General features: G+C 44.7%; 1 protein-coding gene across 3 annotated transcripts in view; it reads left to right on the top strand.

Moving 5' to 3' along the window:
- The first annotated feature begins 7453 nt into the window (after positions 1–7453).
- Positions 7454–18103, top strand: part of DPF3 (double PHD fingers 3) — a 275329-nt gene continuing 264679 nt past the window's right edge. For 2 of the 3 annotated variants that reach the window (XR_016280963.1, XM_089521810.1), the window contains exon 1: positions 12529–12568. Coding sequence is in view for 2 of the 3 variants with exons in the window: in XM_089521810.1 (XP_089377936.1) it covers positions 12531–12568 (38 nt within the window). In the remaining variant the exon portion in view is untranslated. Of the gene's footprint in view, positions 7569–12528; positions 12569–18103 lie in introns of those variants that run through there. The other variant, XM_089521811.1, reaches the window with a different exon arrangement.

Below are 18103 nucleotides of genomic sequence, written 5' to 3'. Positions count from 1 at the left end.
TCAATGGATTATAAATTATGGTTTAAACAAACAATAAAAGAGACAGGCAAAGTCACCAAGGGAATGTGAGCACAGTAAATATAAGAATTTCCAGCGTCTTGTGCTCTGCAGTGCTAGAAATTTGGGGAATGAAGGGAAATTTCATGGAGGACAGAATTGTTATTTATTTTGTTCTCCTCATAGCTACAACCTTGCTTACATTTTCTTTTGTCGCCCTCTCCATTGTCTACAACTTATTACTCAGTGACAATCTAAGGATGAAAATAAATTTGTTGGGTTCGTTTTTTGTTCAGAAAATACTGGTTTCACACCACCCACGTGCATAATTGAACAAATGTGTGTGACTAAAAAAGCCCCTGTATTTGAAAAAGATGCACAAATCTTTGTTTATGGTGATATTGTACAAATAAATGCAAACACATTTACCAAAATGCATGCATCATTTCCATGTGGAGAGAGAAAAAATATCTCCCAACTTGAAATAGGTAGAAAAGTAAGATTCTGAGAAACGCCACAAAAAGACAATGGGTAGATTTTCAGATCCTTGCCATAAGCAAGTCACTGAGAACAAGATGCTTGTTTCAACAGAAGCTGAGCCCCAAGAGAGTTCTCAGATGACTCCATCTTTTTTCATGGAAGGCAATGCTATCAGTGGCTACTAAAAGTAGTCGTTTGACATTAATGTCTAGTCGTAACCAATTGTAGGGGGCAGTGCTCATCTAATAATAATAATAATAATAATAATAATAATAATAATAATAATTATTTGTATCCTGCCTCTCCCTGTATTGGATCTCCGTTACTAAGTCGAAGAGCCAGCATTGTCTGAGGACTACTCCAGTAGTCATGTGGCCAGCATGACTGCACTGAACACTGTACCTTCCCACCAAAGTGGTACCTATTTACTTGTATTTTCATGCTTTTGAACTGCTGCGTTGGCAGAAACTGGGACTAGTGACAGGAGCTCATCCTATCATGCAGCACTCAAACTTAGAACTGCCAACCTTCTGATCGTCGGAATCGGTGTCTTAAGCACTAAGCCACCACATCCCTCAGTGGCTTCTACTAATAGGCTATAAGTTACGTCCTATGTAAGAGGTAATATTTAAATCTGTCAGTACTAGTTTGTGTGGTAGATGTTTTGCCTGCATTCCATCATGTAGGACTGGGAAAGACCCTTCAGTAGCAGCTGCCATGTGAGCACCACCAAGCACCTATCTACCAAGCACCACTGAGACCCTGGAAGGCAGCTTCACATCACTGTCCTAGCCGAGTGCCCAAACTGCAACCCAAAATCCACTTATTTATTGCAAAGTGCCGTGTCCCTCTGGATTTCTACTAACAAACTCTGGCAACATCTGGCACGCGTGCCATAGGTTCGCCATCACTATCCTAGACCATTACTGGAATGCTGTTAGATTGACTGAATTGATATACAAGGCAGCTCCTATATCCTTGTGGCAGATGTCTATTCATAATGGAGCCTTACTGGATTTCACACTGTTACCCTAAAAGGTGGTGGTAGGAGATGTTGGAGAAGGATTTTGTTTTTGTTTTTAGCATATTAGCATATTATTTTAGTATTTTACTATTTTAGCATTTTATAGTATAGTGTTTTATTGTTCATTTTTATGTTCTGATGTACCTCACTTTGGTGGAAAGGACATTATAAATATTTATTTAGAGTATTTTAAATAAATATTATAAATTATTTAAATAAATAAATAAATAAACAAACAAACAAACAAATGATATTTTTGTTATTGTCTCCCACCAGCAATGTAGCTCAAAAGGAGGCCTGCAAAGGACGGTAACGTTGGGGATCTTTTCACCAGTGTATACCAGTACTAATTGCAGAGGCCACTCCAGTTTCAGCAAATAGAAGAGTTTTATTAAGAAATATGCAAAAGTGCACACAAACATACAAAGCCTATGCAACCTCAAGAACAGAGCTATCAGAAAGAAAGGTGTGGAAGGTTGCATAGAGAGAAACTGGAAGTCAGGGAAGGCACTAATTACTAGTCCTGGAGATAGGTCTATAGAAATTGGAGAGTGGCTCAGACAGCATCTGAGGGTGACACAGAGAGAGTGAGCATGACTCTCTGTGCACAGCTGTAGCTAGACCTGGGGAAGATCTTTATATCCTATTTCATATCTGAAAGAGGTGCTTGATGTTACCAAATGGCATAACAAAGGCTTTGATGATTTTTCCAGGAAATTGACAAAAGGAAACTGGAACAGCTGATGCCTTTAACATCAGAGTAATAAAACATTGGTTGGATTTGAGATAGTCCCTGGATAGTTGGACAGCAAGGCTGAATAGGAACACAGCATGAGGTGAGGTGGAAGGTGTGATCTTTGACTGCTTTTGCTACGGCACTCACATTTCCCCTCACGATGGTGAGGGAATGCCAAGAGCTGGGTGGGTGCAGGGAATGCAGTGATCAACAAACCCATTCAGCATTTATTTTGGTACCATCTAGAGTCCAAAGCACACTGCAGAAACAATCCTCTTTAACTGCCCTGGCTCACTGCTGGGGAATTCTGGGAACTGTATTTTTCTGAGACATTTAGCCTTCTCTATGGAGTTTATCAGACAAGGGAAATTGGAAGTATAATACAATGGCAATCTGAATGCAATCATGGGGTTTACCATTATTGAGTGATAGACTACCACACACAATTTCGGGTAATGGGAAGTCAGTCCGAACGCAATCATGGGGTTTCACGTTATTGCGTGAGAGGTGATCACACACAATTTCAGGCAATGGCAAGCTATTTTCGGGCAATGGGAAGTCAGGTCGAATGCAATTTGAATTCACATTAATTCGCTGAACTAGTGAATTCACGTGAATGTGTTCTGGCCCCACTTTCTTTTTACTCGAAGTTAAGAGAAATTCCTCCCGTGTGATAAACTCCTGTGTCAGAGAGCTCTGGTGCCACAGTAAACTACAGTTTCCTGGGATTCCCTAGCACTGAGCCAGGGCAGTGAAAGTGGTCTCAAACTGGATTATTTCTACAGTGTGTTTTGGACCTTGGACTCCTTAGGTCATCATGACTCCTTACATGTGTAACTTTCTAGTCTCCACAGCTCATTGTGAGCTCTCAAAACATGCCCAATGCTAGATATGAATTATGAATCCTGTATCCAGCAAGAAGGGCATAGAATATGTTAACAACAGCATTTTTACATAAGTACGGGTTCCTTCTGGGAGAAAGGCAGCATACAAATGAAATAAATAAATAAGAGGCTTAACAGTGTGCTCCTGGGCAGATTTATTCAGACATAAGTCCTATTAGGTCCCATGAGGCTTGTCTCCTTGTACATAGGACTGCAGAGTAACAGTGAATTCCTGTATTTAGAGAGATCTTGTATCACCTTTGAGACTATCTAAGGAAAGAAGTTGGCAGCATGACCTTTCCTAGACGTCTTCAGTCTACTTCCTCAGATAGAATTCCTCAGATGCATAGAATAAAGTTTTACAAGGGATTTGTATGTAGAGAGATCTTATAGCACCTTTGAGACTAATCAAAGAAAGATGTTGTCAGCAGGAGCTAACCTACACTTAAATCTACTTCCTCAGGTACATCTGAAGAAGCAGAGGAGAGGGGCAGTACAGATGGACGGCTCCGTGCCGTCCATTCTTGCCCTCTGTCTGTGCTGCAGCACACCCATGCTACAGCACAGATGCACCGCAAAAAAGAACCACCTAGAGCGGCTTCTTTTTTGTGACACCAGAAGCAGGAAGGGGGGCCGCTGTGACGCCCCTTCCTGCCAGCAACGTCTGGTTATTGTATGGCAGCGGCAGCATCATGGCGGCCCCCATATGGATGGAAGGCTGCTATGATGCCGGCATCTGTACATATTAGGGTTCAGGAGCGTGCAGTTGCTGCATTCTCCTGAACCCTAAAATTGCCGCCACCATACCACAAAGTGCCTGTGTGTACTGGGTCTAAGTCTAGGAAAGCTCATGCTGCCAACTTCTTTCTTTCAGTTAGTCTCAAAGGTGCAACAAGATCTCTCTTCATACTGATTCTCCACACTAACATGGATATAACGTTGAATTCTACGACTATAGAAAGTGCATTCCTAGCAGTCTACAGTGGGACCCATTCTCAAATAGGTGCTATGTAGGGTGACAGTCTGACACTTACACTGTAGAAATCATGCAGTTTGGCACCACTTAAACTGCCGTGGCTCCATCCTACAGAATCCTGGGACTTGTAGTTTTGTGAGGCACCTGCAGCTTTGGCAGAGAAGGTGAAAGACCTTGTAAAAAAAAGAAAGAAGACAAAATCCCAGGAAGCTATAGTGCTTAAAGTGGTGTCAAACTGCATGATTTCTATGCTGTAGATGCACAGTGTGCTTTGTGTAGAAGGAGTGTGACGGCAGCTTTCCTTAAACACATCAAAAATCTTTTCTTTTCTCCCTCTGGGTGATTCTTTTGCAGACTCATCTCATTCATGCCAGGTTAAAGAAAACAAAAAGACGCAGACGTTTTGGAGTTGGGTGCCTTTGCCAGAAGCGCCAGAGTGTTGTTTCCACTCCTTCGCATCACAATCTAGTTACTCGGGAGCACTTGTCTTTTTATTTAATGAAGGGCAAAAAAGTTGGCAAAACTCTTCCTCCTCCTTTTCTCAAGGCCAAGAGATCCCAGAGGTCAGGTCTCAACATGCTCAAAGCAGACAATCCTGGTGATCCTGGAGAGAAGGAAGGAAGGAAGGAAGGAAGGAAAGAAAGAAAGAAAGAAAGAAAGAAAGAAAGAAAGAAAGAAGAGGATCATCTGTGGAAGAGAAAAAAGGAAAGTTTTTTTGGAGTGGAACAAAAAGAGGCAGAGCCAGGGCAAGTTATGTAAGGAGTGGCCTGGCTGCAGAAGCCCTTGGAGGAAGGATAGTCCTGGCCCAGGAGGAAGGGAAAGAAAAAGGGGGGCCTGATTTGGTCTTGCTCCAGAGTCACTCCAGTTATTGCAACGCTTCCAGAAAACTTGGGGGCTAGCCACACTTATGTTTTTTGCATGGAGAGATTCTCATCTGTGAATCAATTCAAAACCAATTTTCCCCCCCTGAAGATGCCAGCCACAAATGCAGGCAAAAGACCAGGAATAAACTCTTCTAGAACAGGGCCTTATAGCCCGAAAAACCCACAAACAACAACAACAACAAAAAAAAAACCTATGGATGCCTGCCATGAAAGCCTTCAACTTCAGATTCAAAATCAATTCACCACTCCCACTAAGATCCCTCCCTGATCCTCTGCAAAGACTGACTGTTTCAATTTAGAAATCCCACATATTCCTGCATGTGTAACAGGGTTCATTTTGGGGGGAAATCTTTTGCAGTTGCACTCCCCCCCCCCAACATTGCAGACAATGATGCAGATCTGCAGTTGGTGGCCACATTCCCACTTACAAATATATTGCTTTGCGATCCGGATCGATGGATCAATTCGGCAGCGGAGCATGGTTCATGTTACATTTGCCCCGATTGCATTTTCTTGCTGCAAAATAAAATAAAACAATCCATTTGTGGTTCACATTGATGAATGAATAGATTCAAAATGGACCCGCTCCAGCTGGCCACTGGATCAGCACTAGAGAAATAACACAGTTTGAGACCACTCTAATTGCCATGGGTCCCTGCTATGGGATTCTGGGAAGCGTCGTTTGTTGTGGTACTCTCCTGGGTGACCTTGGGGAAGTCCCACTGTCTCAGCCTCATATCCCCTCTGAGCAAACCTTGCCAAGAAAACCCTTCCAGATAGGCTCTCCATAAGTCGGAAAGGACATGAAAACACAACAACAACAACAACAACAACACTTAAATACTTGAAGGGATGTCATATTGAGGAGAGAGCAAGCTTATTTTCTGCTGCTCCAGAGAACAGCACCCAGAACAATGGATGCAAGCTAAAGGAAAAGCGATTCCACCTCAACATTAGGAGGAACTTCCTGACAGTAAGGGCTGTTCGACAGTGGAACACACTCCCTCAGAGTGTAATGGAGTCTCCTTCCTTAGAGGTCTTTAAACAGAGGCTGGATGGACATCTGTCAGGGATGCTTTGATTGAGAGTTCCTGCATGGCAGAATGGGGTTGGACTGGATGGCTCTTGTGGTCTCTTCCAACTCTATGATTCTATGATTCTATAGAAATATGAAACATATGCTTCTTAGTCCTGCTCAAAATGGAGAATTTTGGGGGATTCCTCCAGGATAGGAGGATAAAATGGAGGACAGGTCCTGGAAAAAGAGGACCCAGTCTGGTCATCCTAAGCTAAAAACACTCATAAAAAGTATAAATCCATGCTTGGATTTCCACCTGGAGAGAAGGTTGAAATGGAGGATGTGTCCTAGAAAAGGAGGACCAAGTCATAGGAATATTAAATCCATGCTTCTTAATCCTGTTCAAAATTGAGGACCTTTTGGAATTCCTCCCGGACAGGAGAGTGAAATGGAGGACAATCCGGGCAAAAAGAGGACCAAGTCATAAAAACATTAATCCATGCATCTTGAAAATCTAGATCCTAAGAAGAAGTTAAAATCTAGGTTAAAGTAGTTAAAATGTGGGTTAAATGTTACTTATCTGCTTTAGAAAAAGAGCAAAATCAAGAGACTAAGTAGAATAAGGCATTAATATTAATACTCCAAGAAGTTTTAGTTTTAAGTAGTTTGAATATGATAACGATTCAAGATATGAGAACGACGGCGACTTTTTTATTGTATGTAAATGTATTTTATAAATAAAATTATTATAAGGAAAAAAGAAAATCTAGGTCCTTTTGAGATTTCTCCTGGAGACAAGGCCGAAATGTAGGACGCGTCCTGGAAAAGGAGGACCAAGCCATAGGAAGATTAACTCCATGCTCTTTAGTCCTGCTCAGAATGGAGGACCTTTTGGATTCCTCCTGGAGAGTAGCCTCAAATGGAGGACAGGTCCGGGAAAAGTCTGGTCACCCTAAAAACCTTCCTGGAAACATTAACTCCATGTTTCGTAGTCCTGCCCAAAGTGGAGGACCTTTTGGGATTCCTCCTGGACAGAGGAGTGAAATGGAGGACGGGTCCGGGAAAAGGAGGACCAAGTCATAAAAACATTAAATCCACGCTTCTTAGTCCTGCTCAAAATGGAGGCTTTTTGGGATTCCTCCTGGAGGGAAGTCTGAAATGGAGGACGGGTCCGGGAAAAGGAGGACCAAGTCATAAAAACATTAAATCCATGCTTCTTAGCGCTGCTCGGAACGGAAGACCTTTTGGAATCCCTCCTGGATAGGAGGCCGAAATGTAGGACGCGTCCGGGAAAAGGAGGACGGGTGGCGGTCTCCTGAGTCGAGGCCGCTGTCCCTTTAAGGCCCGCTGGCCCAGCCGGGCGGGGAGTGACCTCTGGGCTTTGACAGCTCCCCGAATAACTCGCCGAACCTTGGCTCCTCCCACCGCGCCGTGATTGGCCGCCGGGCCGGTATCCCCTCTCCTGATTGGCCGCCCGCTTCCCCTGAGCGAACCTTTTAGAACTCCGAGACACAATATTCTGTTACATTGTAGCAAAATGGCGACTGTCATTCACAACCCTCTGAAAGCGTAAGTAGCCAAGGAGGCGAAACGGGAGATCCGCGTGGCTCCGGTACGGAAAAAGGGCGCCTCTCTCCAGGCTGCAGCTGGGGTCCCTCCTCGGCTCCCCTTCGGAGGGGCTCTGATGGGGAGCAAGGGCTGCAGCCACACTGGAGAGATAACCCGGTTTGGCATCGCTTTAAGTCTTTTCCTGGCCGAAGGCTGCTATGGAATTCTGGGAGTTGGAGTTTGTTGTGGGTCCAGAGCGGAGCGGAGCTCTGGACCCCACAACAAACTCCAACTCCCAGAATTCCATAGCAGCCTTCAGCCAGGAAAAGACTTAAAGCACTGCCACTATATATTTTATTTGGTAGATTATTATTGTATATATGGAAGGAGTTTGGTGCATCCAGGGCTCTGAGGAAAGAAAAGATGATGGTGATGATGATGATTGTCCCAGAGAAAGGAAGGAAGGAATGAATGAAAGGGAGGGAGGGAGGAAGGAAGGAAGGTAGAAAGGAAGGTAAAAGGAAAGGAAGGCAAGGAAGGGAAGGAAAGGAAGGAAGAGAAAAAGAAAGGGAAGGGAGGAAAGAAAGAAAAGGAAGGAATGGAGGGAGGGAGAGAGAGAAGGAAGGAAACGGGATGGAAGGATGGAAGGATGGAAGGAAGGAAGATAGAAAGAAAGGAAAGAAGAGAGAAAGAAAGAGAAGAGAGAAAGAAAGAAAGGAAAGAAGGGAGGACGGGAGGGAGAAAGAAAGAAAGAGAGAAGGGAGGAAGGAAGGAAAGCAAGAAGGATAGAAAGAAGGAAGGAAGGAAAGGGAGGGAGAAAGAAAGAAGGGCAAGGCAGGCAGGCTAAAGAGGCCGAGGAGGGAAGGGGCTGCCGAGCGGCGGGCGTTGGGTTTGCGGAGTTTGGCCTTTTGCGAAGCGGAGGGGCCTGGGTGGGTTGTGGTTGCGGTGTTCCCCCTCTTTCCGAGGGTTGGTTGTGTTAGCCGCCTTTTCCCGTGGCCCTTTCCCTACAGGGCTCTTGCCCCTGTGTTGTTGTGGTTGTTGTTGTGTGCCTTGAGGCCGTTTCCGAGGGAGAGCCCCCGTTCCTTCTTGGCTGCCTGCCGTCCCTCCCGACTTCCAGGGCTGTCTCTGTTTGCCCTTGCCTCCCTGGGAGGCTGAGAGAGTGCGACTTGGCCAAGCTGGCCTTGACACGGATTAGAACTCAGGTCCGGGAAGTCGGGGGAAAGAGGGAGACCGAGCGGAGCCAAGGCTGGAGGGTCATCTGCGCTGGAGGAATTACCCGGTTTGGCCCCGCTTTAACTCTTTAACTCCACAACAAAGTCCGACTCCCAGAATTCCATAGCAAAGAGCCAGACAAACAGTTAAAGCGGGAGCAAACCGGCTTTTCCCTCCAGTGTGGGCGCAGCCTTCGACAGGTGCAGGGGGCAGGCGGCGGAGGAGAGCCCCAGAAGCCCCCCCTGATCCCCGGAGGCCTGGGCTCCCTTCCCTTCCCTTCCCTCCCAGTCAGACCTCCTTCCTGCCTCCGGAGCCCAAAGGGGCGGGGCTGGCGAGCGGGAAGGAGGAGGAGGAGGAGGAGGGAGCCCCGGCGAGGCTGGCTGGCTGGCTTCCCCCGGCTCTTCTTCCTCGGTCGGGGTCCGGATCAGGAGCGGGGCTTCTTTCCAGAGACTGCGCTCCTCAAGCGGCCCTCCCCTCTTCCTCCTCCTCTTCCTCCTCAGCGGGAGCCTTTCTCTCCCGGGGCTCCGCCGCCCTCCCTCCCTCCCTCCCTCCCAGCCCTGGCTACTTCGGCCCCGAGAGAGAGAGAGAGAGAGTTTGCTAGGCCGGGCGAGGCAGCCCTTCCTCTCTCCCTCTCCCGCTTTCCCTGTCCCCCCTGCTGCCCAAGGCCCGGCAGGGAAGCCCCGGGCCCTTGGCAGCCCCGCTCCGCCTTCCGGCCCCGGCTGAGTCCCGGCGGAGGGCCAGGGGAGGAGAGGAGGGAAGGGGAAGGAGAAGGAGAGGGGCACTCTGCCCGCAAGAAGAGACTTCTCCCCACAGTTTAGGGACAGGGAGGGAGGGAGGGAGGGAGGAAAGAAGAGAGAGAGAGAGAGAAAGAAAGAAAGAAAGAAAGAAAGAGGAAAGTAGGGAGAGAGAGGGAGGGAAGGAAGAACGAGGGGGAGGCAAAGAGGGAAGGAAAGGAAGAAAGGGAGACAGGAAGGAAAACGAAGGAGTGAGGGAGAGGAAAGGAAAGAAGAAAGGGAGGAAGGGAGAAAGGAAAGAAGGGATGGAGAGCAAAGGAGAGAGAGAAGGGGGGAGTGGAAGGGAAGGGAGAGGAAGAGCGAGGGAAGTGGAAGTTTCTTGGAGGGCAATGCCAGTCTTTTCCCAGCCAGTCTGGAGGAGGGAGGGAGGGAGGGAGGGAGGGAGGGAGGGAGGGAGTTGGGGCTGCCCTGGGGAAAGGCTGGGGCGGGGAAGCGGAGGGGAGCGCAGGGACCGGGCTGGGTCGTGTGTGGTGTGTGGTGTGTGTGACAAGGGCGGGGGAGGGAGGAAGAGAGGCCCGTCGTGTCCCCTCCCTCCCTCCCTCCCTCCCTCCCTCTGCCCTCCGTCCCCTGGGCCCCCCATCCTTGCCTCCCTCCGGCACACGACCCAAGAGGGAGCCCGGGCTGCCTGGGGCTTCAGTCCTCTTCTGGCCCGGACTCTCTCTCTCTCTCTCTCTCTCTCTGGTGGGGACTGTGGGTGTTGCTTGGCCCAAGAAAGGCTCCCTCTTTCCCGCGGAGGCTGCCGCCGGAGCTCCCAAAGGCCGCTCCCTCGGGAGTCGAGGGGCCCAAGGCAGGCTTGGCTGCTTTCAAAGAAGCCAGCGCAGTTTGGAAAGCGTGCAGCATGAAATGTTTTCTGGATTGTGGTCGGCCCACAATGCAGGTGTCGTCACTCTTTTGTGGATTTGGGATGGCATTGCACTTTGCCCAACATGATATATAACCCCTGGATATAAAACAACAGATGGAGTTGATCACACTGGGGCTGACTGCAGCATTAAAGAGAGATTAAAGAGCATTGAAAGCATCCCCAAATGAAGCAGCAATGGCGAGTGAGTGACTGCGCAAAGGATGATCACATGCAACTGCACAAATAAAGTGACAGCAGAAATGCATTGTCACTAAAATCCCAAAAGTAAAAAGATGCGCATTAATGCTTCTTTGTGACCACTTTAATGGCGGGTTTTGTGCCACATTGTGCAAAATCATTACGCATAATTATGCAACTTTCCCGGGATGTTCACAAGATAAACTCCTTTGTGTGATAAACTCTTTAGAGGGGATTGAGGGAGAGGAGGAGCAACCCTTCCTTTCTTTTTGAAAGTTGCTTTGAGTCAATGCATCAGGAAGGTTTAAATTGTTAAAAAACAAATTATGGTTTCCAAAATAGCACCAAGAGGTTTAATGAAGGCAGAAACAGGGAAGAACTGGGGGAAGGGAAGGGAGAGCTCCAGTCCCCTCCTGGAAGTGGCTTAGAGCCCAAGGCCATTGGCATGTTTCCTCCATCTGCATTTTGATTATGGCTCCAAATCCCTCCATCTGTGGGGCAACCTCTCCTCCCCCCACAAGCGGCTGCAGAAAGGGCTTCTCTCTCCTCCAGCCCCTTCCTTGTGGACCTAGGCCTGCCATGTCAGCTGGGGTGGGAAAGGGCTGCATCCACACTGCAGAAATAACCTGTTTTGACAGCACTTTCACTGCCATACCTCAGTGCTATGGAATTCTCAGTGCTATGGAATTCGGAGGCTGAGAGTGTGTGACTTGGCCAAGGTCAACCCATGGCTTTGCACGGCCCAGGCGGGATTCAAACTCTGGTCTCCAGAGTCCTGGTCCAGTGCTCAAACCACTACACCACACCGGCTCTACGCACAATGTGCATTATACACTTGTTTTTGTTTGGGGGCATCATGATATGGGAGCCAGGACCCTTCTCTCCCCCCCCACCTCTTAGTCTACTTTAACCCTTCTTTGCTCAGTCTATTTCTACCACCACCACCACCAGCACCCTTATTTTCTGGAGTTGCTTTATGTCGTGAAAGGGAAATCGCAGGTATCTGGACCAAATATCTGCCCAAGCATTGCAAACAATGGAGATGTTTTATGCACTAGCTTCTGCTAGAAATCCACTGTGTGTATCTAGCATTAGGGCCAACTTGGCGTTGTAGTGGTTTGAGTGTTGGAGCAGGAGATTGGGAGACCAGGGTTTAATATTAGCACAGCTATGGAAATGCCTGGGTAGCCCTGGGCAAGTCATACACTCTCTCGGCCTCAAAGGAAAGTGATGGCAAACCTCTGAAGAAGAAGTCTTCACAAGAAAGGCTGGGATAGGATCACCAAAAGTTGCAGCTGAATTGAAGCACATAGTATCCTCTCTCTCTTTGCGCATGGGTAGTATATATCTAATATACAGTGTTTGTGTGCATGTGCCCCTGTGTATATCCTCCTCCCACTTTCCTCTGTATATTTGTATTTACCACAGCTGGAACACAGCGTCCAATTCTGGGCACCACAGTTCAAGAAGGATATTGTCAAGGTGGAGTGATCAAAAGTCTGGAAACCAAACCTTATTCACCAGGCAATGACCTGCACAATAGACTAGAACCAATCTTGTCTTACTCACTGGAGCTGTGTAATCTGAAAAGATATTTTAAATGCCATTTTAAACCCTTTTCTTTAACCTTTTATTCTGTATCCTCTTTTTATCTGTGCTAGTCTATGGCCACAATAAGGAGTCTATTCTAAACCTTATGAGGAATGACTTAGGGAGCTGGGTATGTTTACTCTGGACAAGAGAAGACTGAGAGGTGACCTGATAGCTGTCTTTAAATATCTGGATGCCATGTAGAAGTGGAACAAGCTAGTTTTCTGTTGCTCCAGAGACCAGAACACAGAGCAATGGATTCAAATTGCAAGAAAACTGATTCCACCTAAACATTAAGAACTTCTTTACTGTTTGAGCAGTGCTGCTGTGGGATAGACTTGGAACATGGTGGACTCTACTTACTTGAAAGTCTTTAAGCAGAGGTTAGATGGTCATCTTTTAGGAGTGTTTTAACTGTGTCTACTAGCATGGTATGAGGCTGGACTAGTTGATCCTTGTGGTCCCTTTCTGTGATTCTATAGAATATTTAAATCAGGGCTGAGGAAACTGGCCCTCCAGATGTTTTAGACTTCATCTCCCCAAAGACCTAACCAGCATGAACAATGGCAAAGGATGTTTTTGTCTAAAACCTCTGGAGGGGCAAAGGTTGACTAGCCCTGATTTAAATGCTGCTCTCCCACTTCCTACATTAGATCTTGGATTGACTCTTGTCTGCTTTGTGTCTCTTGATGGATGTCAGTTCTGACTTCCACATCTGGAGAGAGATCCATAGCTCACACCACTGTTCCTCATTCTTGGAGTCTCTGTATTGCTGAACTGCTCCTTCTTACAACTTTGTATCTCACATACTGGTGGTGTAATTCTAAATCAGTGGTTCTCAAACTTTGGTCCGCCAAATGTTTAGGACTTCAGCTCCCAGAATTCCTGAATGTTGACCACATTGGCTGGAGTTTCTCGGTATTGAAGCCCAAAACATCCGGAGGACTAAAGTTTGGGAATAACTGTTCTAGGCACTGACAATCCCCATAGACATGACCCCAAGGAAAGTAAAAATATGCTGATCCAAACCAACAAACCAGTTCCAGCTGTTTTCAGTTCTGAAAGAAGCAGGCATTTTGTAAGGGCAATGGGTTTTGACTGCCAGCTCACAATCACCTCCCCCCAAATAATTTGTATTATAACAAAGGTAGCTTGAAACTGTGTATTATTGCTAGGAAAAAAATAATAATTTCCCCCTCAAGCTATTGTGCAAATTGCAGATAATCTCAGAGGGAACTTGAATAACTGAAGGAAGATGATGCCATTGATTTCATTAATCAAAAGCACCAGCATACCCAGGTTCCATTACATCATTGGGTTCCAGTGGTTTCCGACCCAGATGGGAAAGGCTTGGGTTCCTTCTGTTGTTGCATTACTACTTTGCCATCTGTATGTTGTTGCTGCAATGAACCATTTAACATGGGCCACAAAGACCAGCCCTGGGTACTTTACAGAAAAGCATTTTTATTGAGATTGCTGCACTTCATTCAAATAGTTTTATGGAGGGGCCACATGCCAGGGTCCATTTGGATTCCCACGTTTTTCTCTTTCCACCCATTTATTCTTCAAACAGCCAGTCATCATTCTATATGTCCATTTAGCACACAAATGGGACTGTTTTTGCACTTCCCCCTTTGAATTTTTTCCCTTAAGATCTTTTTGTAATTCTGCAAATGTTGGCAGAACATTTGCCCAGGGTATGGAGGAGGGTGCTGCTTTGTTTGCTTTGTGGAAGGTGGTTGTTATTGTTGTGTACCTTCAAATTATTTCTGACTTATGGTAACTTCACAAATTGTTTGGAGTGGATACAAATCCTGATCTCCAGGGTCTAGTCCAATACTATACCACACTGGCTCTCCTTGGATGCATCTGCCTAATTTCAGGCTAGTCCTCTGGGGGCTGTGGCTATGGGGATGAGGGGGCGATATGAGGACATTCCCCCACCCAATTCGAATTCCGCTCCTCCAAATGAACATTCTAGCACTGCAATAATGTAAAACTTGAACAGTAAGAAAATACAGTTTAGGCAGCCAAAGAACAGAGGAAGACAACATTACAAGGGGAATGCAAACACAGCAAATATGAGAGTTCTAGGTGTGAATGATTCTCAGTGTCTCTATCTGCAATGTTAGAAGTTTATAGATTGAAGGGAAATTTATTTTGGGAGGGCAGAATTCTTGGGGACAATGCCATTTCTCACCTCCCTTATTTCTCACCTCATCCCTGACTTTAACACAATGTCTCTGGTTCTTACTATATCTCCCTTGATCCCTAGCAGTAGCTTTTCAAGGTGTGTAGAGAAGGGCAGTCCTTTGGGCAGAGTGAAACAGTGGGCACCTGCTGGAAGGTGCCAGGAAACTGGTGAAGGAGAGACCCCTGCTCTAGATCCTTTCAGTTATTATCACTGTGTGCCTTCAAGTTGTTATTGACTCTGGTGCCACAATACATTTCCCAAAACTCCATAGCACTAAGCCATGGCAGTGGTGTCAAACTGGATTATTTCTGTTTGTGGATGTAGCCATAGAAGTGACAACATTGGGAAAATCTGAAGGAGCTATATCAGGAGAACACACACTTCTGCAGACTAACCTGAATAAGCCTTTCAATTAAGAAAAAAATTATGTGTGGAACATGGGACAGAGAGCAGGGCCAGTTTTGTTCTTGGCCTCAGGCAGCAATGTATCTCTGCTCAGCTCTGAGTACATATTATTATTAATAATAATAATAATAATACAAATGGTGTGGAGAACACGGAGGTCCCATGTGCTAGAACTGTGTAGTGGACAATGTTATCTGAAAGCCAGGTTAGCCATCATACCAGGTACTGACAACTATGGCCCAGTCACTGGCCCACCAGATATGTTTGGCCTTCCATGAGCTTTAGTCAGCCCAGTCATTGAGGAGGAACTGCAGAGCTTCAGTCCAAAAACATCTGGAAGTTGCCTATTCCTACCTTACACAGACCTCTATTTATATACATGCAAATAAACACCTAGCAGTAGCTTAATACTTAAAACACTAATTCTGGCAATCAAAAGGTTGGCAGTTTGAGGCCCAAGTGCTGCATGATGGGGTGAGCTCCTGTCACTAGTTCCAGCTTCTGCCAGCCTAGCAGTCTGAAAGCATGCAAATGCAAGTAGAAAAACAGGTACCACTTGGGTGGGAAGGTAACAGCGTTCGGTGCAGTCATGCTGGCCACATGACCACAGGAGCAGTCCTTGGACAACACTAGCTTAGAAATGGAGATGAGTACTGCCTCCTACAGTTGGTTATGGCTAGACATTCATGTCAAGGGACTACTTTTATCTTTACCTTTATTAATGGCAAGGGCCAAGACTGCCATGCTTAATAGTTCTGGAAGCAACGTACATATTTTTTTAAATGAATGTGTGCAACTGCAAGCAGACACAACAACATTTGCATGAAGCAGGTTACTACTGGTTTGAACTAGCCTGTAGAGTAGAACAGAGGCCTGTGTGACCCTCCAGTTGCTGGACTGCATCTCCTAGCATCCTTCACCATTGGCAGGGCTGCTGGAACTTGCAGTTCAACAACAGCTGGAAGGATGCCCAATTCCCACTCCTGCTTCAGGGCCTCTCGTTGACTAAAGGAACGACAAGATTCTTTGACCATGATTAACGAGAGATGCAATGAAGTACACACAAAGACAATACTCTTTTTAAAATGGTAATAGCTGATTAAAAAAACACCAAGTCTGGTACTGAGTGTTCTTTTCTAATTGTATTGAAGCCAGAGCCTTGAGGCCTAATTCTATATTTTTAATTAACACATAATTTTATTAATATTAAAAAAAAACAGATAAGGTGAATCTACAAGGAAAACATACATCCAAACTTCAAACCTAAAACCGATTACTTCTACAAACTATACAAACTAGCCATTGCACAAAATAACAAAAGGGAGGGGAGAAAGGAAACAAGAATTACTTCCAACCTGTCAGCTAATGGTTATAATTATCAAATTTTACACACACACACACACACACACACACACACACACACACACACAGAGCCTTCTCCATATTATTCTATTCTACTATTCTTCAAATCTTAAATTTCTATTTCCTTCTAATATTTTCTCATAAAACCAAATAGTCTTCTTGTGAGGGAATAGTAGTGTCTTTCCACTTCTGGGCACAAATTTTTCTAGCAGCTGTGAGCATATGTAGGACAATTATTCAATCTTTCTTCTCCATCTGTTCATCCATAAAGCCCAATAGAAAAAAATCTGGTTTTAACTGAAATTTAAATTTCAGAATGGTCTTTATCATAGAATATATCTGAGTCAATAGTAGAAGTCCACCACATGGGATAAAAGGTTGCTTCCTTTTTATTTCACTTCCAACAAGAAGACTGGCTGATAAAATTATGTATTTTTTGTGCTCTTTCTTTAATCAGATTTGTCAATTTCTCTATTTCAGCAAAGTTATAATTTTATAATAAATAAATAAATCCTTTAAAATAATTTTTTTAAAAAGGATTGGGAACTGATTGTTGATTTTATGAAAAAATATTTGAGGAAAATAGGAATTTTAGGATTTGAAGAATAGTAGAATGGAATAACACATAGAAGTGTATTTTATATACAGTCAACCCAATCTGTGGATATTTTTTATCCATGGATTCAGGCATCCACATCTTGAAAATCATTTAAAAATATATAAATTCCAAAAAGCAAACCTTGATTTTGCCATTTTATATAATGGAGACCATTTTACTATGTCATTGTATTTAATGGGACTTGAGCATCCAAAGATTTTCGTATCCATGGGGGATCCTGGAACCATACCCCAGTGGATACCAAGAGCCTACTGTATATATTTAGAGGAAGTTGAATAATCAGTTAATTATAACCCTTAGCTGGCAAGTTAGAAGTAATTTCTTGTTTGTACATCTTAAAGGGCCTTTGTGGTGTCAAATATCATCTATACATCATTTAGTAAAAAATTCTCCGTAATATAGCTTAAAGTAAATGTCTAAACCCTTCAACCACATTCTTTCCCACTGATCCATCTGTATATTATGACCTCTGTTCTGAATCCATTTTATCATACATTCCTTTACCTGTTCATCTTCCATGTCTATTTTCAATAATGATTCATATATGTTAGCAATTAAAATGCTCATCATCTCTACACAATTGCATTCCAAATTCTGATTTTGTTCATTCCAAACCATATAAATTCCTGTCCATCTTAAGTCACTCAAATATCTGTCTGCAGAAACACAACTAAAAATTATAGCCCTCCCACTCCAATTCTTTTCTTGTTTTGATTCTGTGATACCCCTCTTCCAACATTAAAATATCTTGATGTTATCCATTTATCCTTGAACACTGTTTCTCTTCTGCATAAATCTTCATGGAGTAAGATCCATAAAGGCATTTTAGGCCACAATCTTGTATTTATTCTACATTCTTAATAAATACTTTCCGACATAATTATAATTACTGAAGCCTATTTCTATGTGGCAATAAATGGGCTGGAGCATGAACAAATCTTGGAAAAGTAACTTTAGGGGGATTATAGTTCCCACAATCCTCCAGCTAGCACAGCTTTGCCCAAACTCTGAACATGGTCACAATATGTGTTGGTCAGGAAACAATACAGACTGTTAGGCTGGCTAAAGCAACAGCTCGGCTGTGTTAGTGATTATGCAAGCAAGAATTTCTGCAGCTGCAGATGTGGCACCATGTCAAGAACAATTAAGTCGCTCAGGGCACAGGCATGGGAAAGATGTAGGTTTGTCACCTATTTTTGTTTATTTTGTAATTGACAGGCTTCTTTGCTTTTGAAAGTTGCTGGACAGTCCGGTCATGCATCAGATAAAACTTTGCCTATCCCTGTTTCTGCATGGTAGGAATAGCTTCTGTTCGTGCAATTCTGTCCATCAAAGAAA

Source organism: Sceloporus occidentalis, unplaced genomic scaffold, assembly GCF_023333645.1.
Source record: "Sceloporus occidentalis isolate IW3139 unplaced genomic scaffold, rSceOcc1.0.p SCAF_4, whole genome shotgun sequence".
Classification (NCBI taxonomy): domain Eukaryota; kingdom Metazoa; phylum Chordata; class Lepidosauria; order Squamata; family Phrynosomatidae; genus Sceloporus; species Sceloporus occidentalis.
The sequence above is the reverse complement of the archived record's forward strand: the minus strand, read 5'-3'. Positions and strand labels throughout refer to the sequence as shown.